The sequence below is a fragment of the Eurypyga helias genome, unplaced genomic scaffold, assembly GCF_000690775.1.
Source record: "Eurypyga helias isolate BGI_N326 unplaced genomic scaffold, ASM69077v1 scaffold33869, whole genome shotgun sequence".
Lineage (NCBI taxonomy): Eukaryota > Metazoa > Chordata > Aves > Eurypygiformes > Eurypygidae > Eurypyga > Eurypyga helias.
Genome location: NW_010274714.1, coordinates 7699 through 18557, shown reverse-complemented (window position 1 = coordinate 18557; position 10859 = coordinate 7699). Strand labels below are relative to the sequence as shown.

The following is a 10859-nucleotide window of genomic DNA, read 5'->3' as shown; positions in this document are numbered from 1 at the left end:
ACCATTCTGTGATTCTATGGGTATCCACCTGGCTCTACATTATCTGACAATCATTCAAAGCCTGGGGGAAACCCTTTCCCACTGGGAATGTAAAGCTAACAACTGCAACCTAGTAAGCATAAAAACATCAAGAAAGAATTAAGGTGTTTTAAGATCCCTTGTGGAACCTTTCATATGAGAGAGGAAGTCTACGCATCAGTCTAGACAAACACCAGAAGACCCTGGCTGTCTAGGCACAGAACTCCATTAAAAGCAAAAGAGGCCCCATTATGTTTCTAGGCTTTGTTCAGCAATGTTGAACAGCTTTACCTGTTCCACCTTGGGCACATGACAGTTTTGATGAATGCAAAAATAATGGAATTTCGTTTTCTAAAACGATGTTTTTAGTTTTCAGCAAATCGGGGAGGGGGGGGAGAATCAAAACCAAAACCTGAGACAAGCCAACACTACAATGTTGGGAGGGGAGAAAATGAACCCAACAGAGCGTTTATCTTCTGCCTGTCAGCTGAATTTCATATCCACATAAGGCGTTTTTGCCAGCTGACGTTGCTGTCCTCCAGTCTCCCTACTCTGTGAAAGAGTAGCAGCTGGTAATGTAGCTTTATGTTCTCATCCAAAAGACTCCGTGGACTGGAAAAAAAAAATGGACATTCATGAAGCTCATCAGCATAAAATCAACTGCTTACTGCGCAAAACACAGTCACATCAGAACTGTGAAAAAAGGGTACTAATTATTGTAACTTGAAAAAGAGAAACTTCAAGGTGTAATTTTACACCTGCCAGCTACACACAAATGACAAATTCTGCAAAATTTCAAAATACAGCATGCAGCTTCCCTTTGCTTTAACACACAGGGATAGCTCACAGAGATACAGGTCGCAAAATGCTCTGTTGCTACGCTACCCTGGCAAAAATAGAAAGTTAAATGCAAGAACAGTCTGTTTACATAGGGTTCCAGCAAGCACCAATCAAACCACCACTAAGGCAAATCCCACTTCCCACTTCTGCCGAACTCCTTAAACAACGATAAACACAGTAGAAAACAATAGAATTTTTCCAAATGCCATCCATGAAAATAAATTTGCACTGCAAATTAAAATAACCGGCAGGATTATTTTGCTGAACATCAACTAGCACTGCGCGTGCGTGGAGACAGCGTGTTATCCGTGAACTGCTGTTCATACTTCCCTCTCTCTGTCGCATTACTGCTTTCAAGATCCACAGAAGTTATGGGTAAGTTCAGAGGAGTTTTAACAGATCCAAATCAGAACTTCGGACAACAAAAGAAGTTTGTCAGATTATGGTTGCAGACTTTAAATGCATTTCTTACATTTTAGGTCTGTCCAGTGAGAGTTTACTGTAAATTTTCTTCCTGAAGCTGCAAACACTTTAGTAAACTGACCACGGATCATAGAATTAAGGTAAATGAACACAGCCTTAGAAGGTAACAAGAATTCAAAGGCAAAAATAGCCCATTCCTGAAGTAACTGACATGTAAACACCAAAGTCAGTCTCATGCAGCAGAATCCCCTAGGAATTACAATTTCTACTCCATTAATACCAAACAAATTCATCTTGATTAACTTAATCATACTGAATACCAAAGGAATTCATCATGATTAGTCACTAATTGCGAAGCACTGCCCTGGATTTAATCAGGTTAACACCGTTCTTAGAGAATGTTAATAAAGCCTCTGCTTACCCTCTGTGTCTACTCCTTTCCTGCCAGCCCTTCCAGCCATCTGCTTGTAAGTGAGAATGTCCAGCAGTTTGCCACCAAACACGGGAGTTCGAATAATTACTCGGCGTGCCGGCAAATTCACTCCAGATGAGAGCGTGGAGGTTGCTGCTAGGACCCTAATCAAGCCCTGGCGAAAGGCTCCTTCAATGATGTCCCGTTCATCAAAAGTAAGACCTGAGGAGAGATGACTTTAGTGAACCCAGTCATGGTGAGACTAGAGCTAATAATATTCCTGCCAAGGAATGGGAAAAACAAACAAACAAACAAACGGACATGCACCATTCCGTGTTAAGAACTAGACTCCCAATACTGCCGGAGTTAACTTCCTTCCAACTGTAAGTGAAGCAGAATTTAACCTTTAGGTTTTCATTATTCAATTGACAGTGATAGTTACAACTAGCTTTCTTAAGGTGCTTCTACGCATTGCAGCAAGGTGAGCAACTATTTACTGCATATCTACAAGGAGGGGAGGGAGAGGGAGAGGGAGAGGGAGAGGGAGAGAGGAGAGAAAACTGGATGTAACAAGCACAGTAGGGAACTAGGATTTAGCCATCTGCCATCCTGACCCTGGAATCCTTCATTATTTCCATTCTAGATCACAGGTCTAATACATCTCTTTCTGCATTTCCTTGAGGGCTTCAGCCCAATTTTATTCTTGAGAAAGAAACCCACACTCTAAGCATTTGGAATTATTCCCCCTGCATATTCAATGCCATAGCTCCTGTCCTTTCTTCCAGAGTCAGTCCTTTCTCTCCATGGATCAACAGGTGACATACACTGTGACCTACTTAAGAAGGAAATAAAAGATCTAGCCAGAAGCATTCATGGCACATGGTCTTTTTATTTTTACTTTCATTGTTATACTTCTTCTATTTACTCCTCTTACTTCAGTATTAAGCTAAGGAAAATTTTCTCTAAAATACTCTGGCAGCTTTAGGGACAACTTGAAAATGCTTCGGCTGCAAACCACCTAATTTTTCAGACATTTCTACCAAAAAAAATATTAAGCTTTATATAAAAGGTTGCTGTTATCCCACACAACGGAGAGAAGGTTTATCATACCAATTAGTGAATTAAAGTCTTCGGCCACAATAAAAGAATTTCAAGTTTACCTCTAACTGTGAGATTCTCGAAGCATTTTAATTCAGTCATTAGCTACAGAAGGCTCCAGAAAGCAACTGGTAAATTGCTGGTAGCTACAGCAAAAAGAACCCGTACGACTCGACCATTACAGAATTCAAGATATTCATGAATACCTGCATGATGAAATGCCACACCCCATGGCAAAGTACGTTGGAGCACAGAGTCCAGGCCGGAGATAGAACGCTTCAGCTGATCCAGAACCTCATCGATCCCTTCTCTGTCCACACCAACTGGGGCAAGGGCTGGGTTTCTTGCAGAACCTTGAGAGAGAAAATATTTTTATAGTTTCTACTAAAATTAATTTTCATTAAAGGTACTGTGCATACTACAGTCTTCTATTAACTACTTTTCTCTTACTCTCAGCTTGCTGCAAACCATAGAATTCCCTGGCAATGATGTCTGCCAACTTCTCACACCAGTTCTTGGATGGACAGAAAAGCAGGACGGAATGGCCATCACAAACAGTCTCATAACATAGGCTCACAACGTGGTCTTCATCTCCCTGAATCAAGACAAAATATTTTCAATGCACTCGCACACCGAACGGGGTTTGCAAATGCTGTCATTCTCCTGTGTCACTGTAGGAATCTTCTACTTCAAGTCAGACAGAGGAGCAAACAAAGAAGATGTAGCACTGTCACCTCAGTTTCTATCTTGCTGTAGGAAACCTATGCACTAGTATGACCCCATTGCTGGGGACAGCCCTAGACCTACCCATGAATAGATCTAAGGTTTCACATCCTGCTGTCGTAACTCTGTTTCTAAATGAAGACCTCACAGTGCACCAAACCTCACTGCAACCTCCACGTCATGGCTAACAGCAGCGGGGAAGAACAAGGAAGAGCCCCGAGGGAAAACATCCCTCTACAGTAACAAAGGAAACATCCCTCTACAGTAACAAAGGAAGACTTATCAACTAGAATGTCTGAACTAAGAGCATGAGAGGTAGTCTTCTGAGCATCCCCAGTAAGATGCACCCAGCGAGCACTGCTGACCAAAGACTGCAAGTGTTCAGGGCACAGTAAGCCTTTATACTCACATAGATGTGCATGCAGAACCTGACTGCGTACAGCTTGCCTTTCTGATTTTAAGATCCTAAGAGAGTTCCTGCAACTGATCTGCTTTGCTTGGCTAAGGCAGATTCTCTTCCAGCAAGCAGGCCAAAGGAGGAAGAGAAAATTGGCGTAAGGTAAGAAATAAAAAGCACTGAAATGCAAGGGAAAGCCGGGGGAGCAATGGCAGGAACTGCATACCCAGGTCAAAAGCTCAGTAAGAATTCAGCCAAGTTCAGCAGAAGCAGTGAAGTCAAGTTCCCTTTCCTGGTCCAGTCTGAGGTACATAACAGAAGTCTGAAAGTCCAGTGACAAATTTCAAGCCCAAGAGGATCACCTGGTCTTATAAAATTAGCCAAGTTCCTTAAACTGTTGAATCATAAGCCTAGTTTAGTTCTTTCTTTCACTTAAATTAGAACCTATCCAAAGCAGCTACTTCAGAAAACACCCAGAAAAGGAGATGCAACATCACCTTCTCAATAAGGCCACATAAAAGCAAGCTTCTAGATATTCTTGTCACAAACATTGCCTTTTGTTTCTAGGATCCTTTTTCTTTGCTGTGCCACCAGGCTACAGACAAGCGAATGTTTGCACACAACGAGAACTGGGTGTAAAACATTCCAAAATCCTGCTGGCGCTCAGCCCGCGCCGTCTGACTACACCACCAGTATTACACAGGGCAGTTGAAAGGACAAGGGAGAGAATTCACCCTTCAAAGGCTTCACAGAAAAGAAACCTGCAAGTAGGAAGCGCAAATTTCCCATTTCTACCCCATTTGGTTCTTCGAGATCATTACAGTACCTTACCCTTAACTTTTCATATCCTTTTCAAGCATGCAAGAGGACTAAATACTGAAAACAGATTCAGAAGAATCAGGATGAACATCTGCCTTATAATCACTGACAGAACTGGATCATTAAGCAGTTTGCCATAAGCAGGTTCAATGCCAGATTTTAATGCAAATATATTCTCCCAGTGACTAATGCAAGTTCCTTGACCTAACCAGGAAATACTAACCTTCATTTATGACAGCAAAGTAGATTTCAGGACACAAGGCAGGGTGGAGGGTAAGGGGAGATTCAAACTCTCTATACCTGTCAAGTGCTCAGAAACAAGAGAGCTACAAAGTCAACTTTGTCTTCAAGCCAGATTCAAGAAACTTCAAGATCTTCATGAGTGCATGTTTTGTTTTGTTTTTAGATCAGTAGAAGAGAAAAAATAAATTGTCCTTAGTGTAAGTATACAATCTATGAAGTAAACAATGAAGTCAGGCGTGTCGTCTATTAAAAAAATAAAACCATACCAGTCGCTGTCTTTTTAAGTTTAGCTGCACAAAAGGTGTTAACCCAAAGCAACTGCTCAGAGTTCTGTTACCTTCGGTTGAAGCTTGGGCCGGAATTCTCGCAGTAAATTCATGGAGGAGTCATAAATGTTGCTGCCAATTTTCACCTGCTCCTTGAGGGGCACGGGGCGAAAATCCGTACAGTATAACTCTGCATCTAACCAGGAGGCTAGGAGCCCCAGGTTAGGGAGGGTAGCACTCATGCCTACTATCTGTATCCCACCAAAACCAGGACTGGTCATCTTCCCCTGTCTGGAAGTGGTTAAAAGAAAACGGAAGTTAGTAACAGCACAGGCTACTGTTCTGGAAAACAGCATTCAGAAAAACTAACCCAATCGGCTCCCGGAATCTAAAGTGTAAAGCTCTTTTTTTCCACTTCTTGAAAAAGAAACAAGCCATACTCTACTCTTAGCAAACACAAGGTCAAGTTATGCACTGCTAACAAGATAATTCAACTTTTTAACATTTTGAACCTAGACTTTAAGCTCCTTTAGGCAACAACGGCCATAAACTGACTGCATATTTGGAGAAACTGAAAACAAATAAATCAACTATTTCCTTCCCATTAACAAAAACATGGAAATAAAGGAAAGGTTCGGTCTCCATTGCAGTCTTTTTAAGCTTAAATGCCTTAATTAAAGCACTTCCATTTGTTTTAATTTCAGGACAAATAATACCGGACTAAGGTCTTCCTAGAGCTGGAAACCAAAGCCCTTAGTTCAGCAAAGAGGAAAGCAGCTGGAGTTCTCAAAGTGCTGAACAGCAGCTTCCACTAAAATCATTGAGAAGTAATGGACCCTTAACAGAGCTGAAAACACAAACCATTCATTTAGACACCCAAACGTATGTTTTAATTCAGGCTTTTACGTAGGGGTATCTCTTATGCTCCTAAGCCTACACTGAAAAACTACTAATTTGCATTGCACTGAGCCATAAACTGAGACTTCACAAAAGAAGAAGGTCTGACACATCAATGTGAGCTCAGAAACAGCATGAACCTTCTTGGAAGATCCTGTTAATCCTGGCAAGGACAACACAGGGCAAACAAGACTACCCAGAAGCTGGACAAAAAAGGGCAGTCTCTGACAAGACAGAAATAAGGAAGATGCAGAGAAGCAGACTTTCTTATCCAAGCTCTTCAAGCATTTGGTAGTACAGCTCCCCCGCCTACGTTGCAGATTTCTCCCCCTGAAAAAACCTTTGACCTTCATGGATTAAAAAAACCTACAATTCTGCAACACACTTTGACTGGGGAGGAGAAAAATCTGCTGTGGAATTTTGGCTGAGACTGCACAAGCCTCAGGGAGAAGCAAGGGCACCCCCACTGGCAACAGCCACCTCTTGGTGCAAAGACACGCCCCTACCCTTCAGTGGGACATCCCCCTAACCACGTGAAAAGCTCTTAAAAGCACTGCTTATTCGGGTAACAGGTCAGGCCGGATAGTATAGAATTCGGCTTACATGGCTCCCATTAAATAAACAAACAGATTTTAAAAAAGGTACCACAGACTTGGGAGGATGTCTGAGAGAAAAAGCGGTCTTCAACTCCAGGAATCTCAAGTGGATTCCAAAACATAAATAATGGCCACCCCCTTCACGTCAGTATGGGGAACCATCATCAACTTGACCATCACAGAGAGATGAACGATCTGGGCCCTCTGTGGTGAATGCTAAAGTATTGTGTCTACCCAGCAACATTCCTTGATGCATCTGTCCCTTTTTCCCTGACAGATGTTTTCTCCTTCCTGCTTCTTTAGTGCAAAGGAGGAAAGCCAGTGGTCCTGCATCCATGCCGCAGCCACACGACAAGCCACATGGCAAAGCTGCTCGTGCTGCTCTGAAGTGTGCTGGCTTCCTTCCAGGACTTACAGGGAGAATCTGAGAAAAAGGCAGAGGTGATTAGACCCAGAACACTGCTGGATCCTGGAAATAAGGATGGGAAAACTGTCTGGTGGAGAGCCAATGGAGAAATGGCAATTCCCCCACGGCTAACCATTCAGCCCAGCACTGGAACACCTCAGAAGATGGGAAGCAGCAGAGAAAACTGGCAAAATCTGGCTTTTGGTGCTAAGGGAACAGTTGATTTTGACTCTTCTCTCAGCACCACTAGTGAAAAGTAAGAAGACTGATACACCATGTCCTCCATTTGCCTTTGCCTGTGTTTGGGCGCTATGGAGCAGCTGGACAGTTTGGTGCTGGGAATCTAGATACTGAATTCTTAACAGCCTCTGAAGTTCTTCCGAAACACTTAATCCACTCACCAGTGTCCAATCAGTCATGCTAAAGGCACGAAACCATGCAAGCATTGGGCTATGGCATGTCAGACGCAAGCCCACAGATCACCCTGAGCAGTGCTAACCAAGCAGAGGCAGTTCACAGCATGCCCACACTTCCACAACACCTGAACGTTTCAGGAGGACAAACACCCCATTCCATGCAACGCTGCAAAATGACGCAGGGCAAGTTCGCTAGCAAAAATGTTAAAAGAAATCCAAAGGTTTTTTATAAAAATGAAATAGGCTAAAAAAGTAAATGAAAGTTCTAGCCTTATTTCTTTTCCTAGGAGAGCCAATCCCACGATAGCACACAAAGTGAAAACCATGAGGAAAAGAGGTTTTGACTACAATGGCAGTCCCCTGAGAGGTGGTATGATGAGCCTTTAATAACTAAAATAGTCTAGGTCATCACACTCATAAAAACCCTGGAGCTAACCCAACTTGCCAATTATCCAAAGAACAAAATACGTAGAGCCATCCATAATTTAGCATTAAAAGACAAACGTCGTGGTCTACCCACCTTTTTGCAACCTTCTCTGTAACATATCTGACTTTGGTCAGAAGGAGTTCCAGCAGATATCCTCGACGAGAGTCCCCCAGCATGTGCAACTCATCCACAACCACCACTCCTGATAGAGAGATGCACTCAGGTTACATCTGACAAAACTCCAAACTAAGAACAGAGAGCCTCAACCCCTTCATATTCCATATGATGAACTGGAATTTATATTCACAAATCCAGCTGTGACTGCCAACACCGCTATGGCTTCCTTCTGTCACGGATTCTTCCGAGAGAGACAAATCATGACTAACGTTTCACAACCCCCACAGCCTCACATTCACAATCAGCTTTTAAAAAACAAAGATACATAGGTTGAGTTGTTAGTCTGGTATTGCAGCATCTATACTGTAACCTCACTGCAAGTAAAAACCCCCCAGCTTCAGCGTACCTGGAAAAGAACAATCCCAACACCCACATGAGCTAGTCAAAAGCTTCGTTGGCATCACTGTCCTAGTTAAAACACTCCCTACTAATATAGTAATGTCAGCAAAAATACCCTAAAGCAGCTGTAATTACACTGACATAGCCTGCTTCTTATTGCGTCTTTCCTCACTAACCAAACCTGAATGAGGTCCACTATTTAACTTTGGCTTTCCAATGAAAAAATCCACACGACTGCTCTGTTGTCATCCTACCTCCAGCAAATGACTTTTAATTTATTAGACACCTCCATCAAATTTGTGAGATGAGTAGAAATACTGAAAACAGCAGTGTGTAGAAAGCTTTCTGAGAGTATCACCAACTGGAGACAGCAGAGCAGATTAGGGTCCCCCCAGAGGAGAAAACGAAGCCACTACAACAGAGCCAAGCCAGCACCCCTCCTGCAAACACCCCAACCAGCAGCAGTATGCTCCCTTGCTGCCCAGCTGACAGGGTCACAGACACATGGGGGAGGCTGAAGGAAGGTTAAAAAAACAAAACCAAAAAAAAACAGGGCAGAGAGGACACCAGGTTTCATTAGTTCTGCTACTGTGGAATTCTTTTCCTCTCTGGTGCAGCTATGCAATATCCTCCTGGTACAGCTAAAATAGCAGGAGCTTAAGGGCAAATGTGACCTTATATTAAGTTTCAATGCTATTTTTCCTTCTCTTTTTTTTTCCTCCTTCCTACGTATGTTCCTTCTCTCTCCGTCTGTTTTCTCCCCCTTCTCTTTCAAGCCACTTAAGTTAGAAAAGAGTGCTGCACTGCTTCATCATCCTCTTTTACAAACTCCTACCCACCCGGTTCCTCTGCCTTCCTGTACTTCTTCTACCCTGTTCTCGCTTGTAAAACATGGTAATTCGGTGGTCACCAAATGCATATTTATTCAGCTACCAGAAAAAACTTCTTCCTGCTTCCCCATACAACAGTTTGTCTGAATTCTTCTGGCAGCTGAGACAGGACAGTGTAAGCAGAGATCTACCAAAGTAAAGCCATACAAGTAATCTTCCCAGTCTCTGTGCCAAGCAGCAGCACATTTTGCTTCCCAAAACGAAGCATGGAACACTAGTGGTACCTACAGGCCAAAAGCACAGGGAATGACACTCTTTGGTGCATGGGCCACTTGTTCTATACTTGCTGCTGCTACTCAGCTGTAACCACTATTCAAACCCCGGCTAATTAGACCTGTGTGCTGTGCTACCCTGGCAGCCTGCATGCTGGTGAGACCCGACTGTCACCCAGGCACAGCACTCTCCTCCGTTCAGGCAGCGCTCAGGGCACACCCACGGGGATAACACAGCAGGAGCCAGCAGGCAACTGGTATTTTTCACAGAGCTGGCCTCATCTTAAAATGGAATTGCAGCCAAGGAGGACTACAGGTCCCAGCATGCAATGATATTTTATACTCAGCAACAAGCCTCGGAGTGCAAGAGGGGCCAGAATGTCGTCATACCCCATTGCTACTGAAAATGAGGCTAGCCTCAGTCTCCTGCTTCTGTCGGCAAGCTAGGTGTGTCCCTGGAGGGCTGCTGAAAGAAACCTCCCAAAAAGTACCAGAGAGCTATCATACATGTTTACTGTAGAATAACCAGGCTGCTTTATGTCTGCATCCCTTCCAAAAGTTCTGAATGACAGGCAGGGACGATTTGAGTTTGTTTTTTAAAAACAACAAAAGTAGCAACTTTTTAATTTCAAGTTTAGATTAAGAAACAAGTCAAGTATCACAACAGCACATTACAAATCCATTGCCAGCTGACACACTGAGAAGGCAGCAGATTCTTCTGTAATCTGCTTTCCTAAAAATTTCATCAGCATCAGTGTCAAGAGACTGAACAAGAGGAATATCATCCCCTGTGTACCTGGAACACGGAATGGTTTGGGTTGGAAGGGACCTTAAAGACCATCCAGTTCCAACCCCCCTGCCATGGGCAGGGACACCTTCCACTAGACCAGGTTGCTCCAAGCCTCATCCAGCCTGGCCTTGAACACTTCCAGGGATGGGGCATCCACAGCTTCTCTGGACAACCTGTCCCAGTGCTTCACCACCCTCTCCAGGAAGAACTTCTTCCTGATATCCAATCTAAACCTCCCCACTTTCAATTTAAACCCGTTCCCCCTTGTCCTGTCACTACAGACCCTTGTAAAAAGTCCCCCCAGCTTCCTTGTAGCCCCTTCAGGTACTGGAAGGCTGCTGGATGTTCAAAGCTGGCACGTTAGATAATAATTAGCAACAAAAAATTGCTTCTCACTACTTCAAACAGCAACGAGAGCTCTCGCAGGCTGAGGATTTGAGTTTCTTTCAACAATTTCCAAAGGACACGTG

General features: G+C 43.4%; 1 protein-coding gene across 1 annotated transcript in view; it reads right to left on the bottom strand.

The window, feature by feature from the left end:
• Positions 1-1702: 1702 nt before the first annotated feature.
• LOC104515783 (DNA polymerase theta-like) overlaps positions 1703-10859 on the bottom strand; it is a gene marked incomplete at its 3' end in the record, with an annotated part of 14457 nt that continues 5300 nt past the window's right edge. Inside the window, exons 4-8 of the mRNA XM_010159887.1 lie at positions 8075-8183; positions 5311-5530; positions 3242-3386; positions 2998-3144; positions 1703-1915 (exon numbers count right to left, since the gene is read on the bottom strand). Of these exons, the coding sequence (XP_010158189.1) occupies positions 1703-1915; positions 2998-3144; positions 3242-3386; positions 5311-5530; positions 8075-8183 (834 nt within the window). The remainder of the gene's footprint in view (positions 1916-2997; positions 3145-3241; positions 3387-5310; positions 5531-8074; positions 8184-10859) is intronic.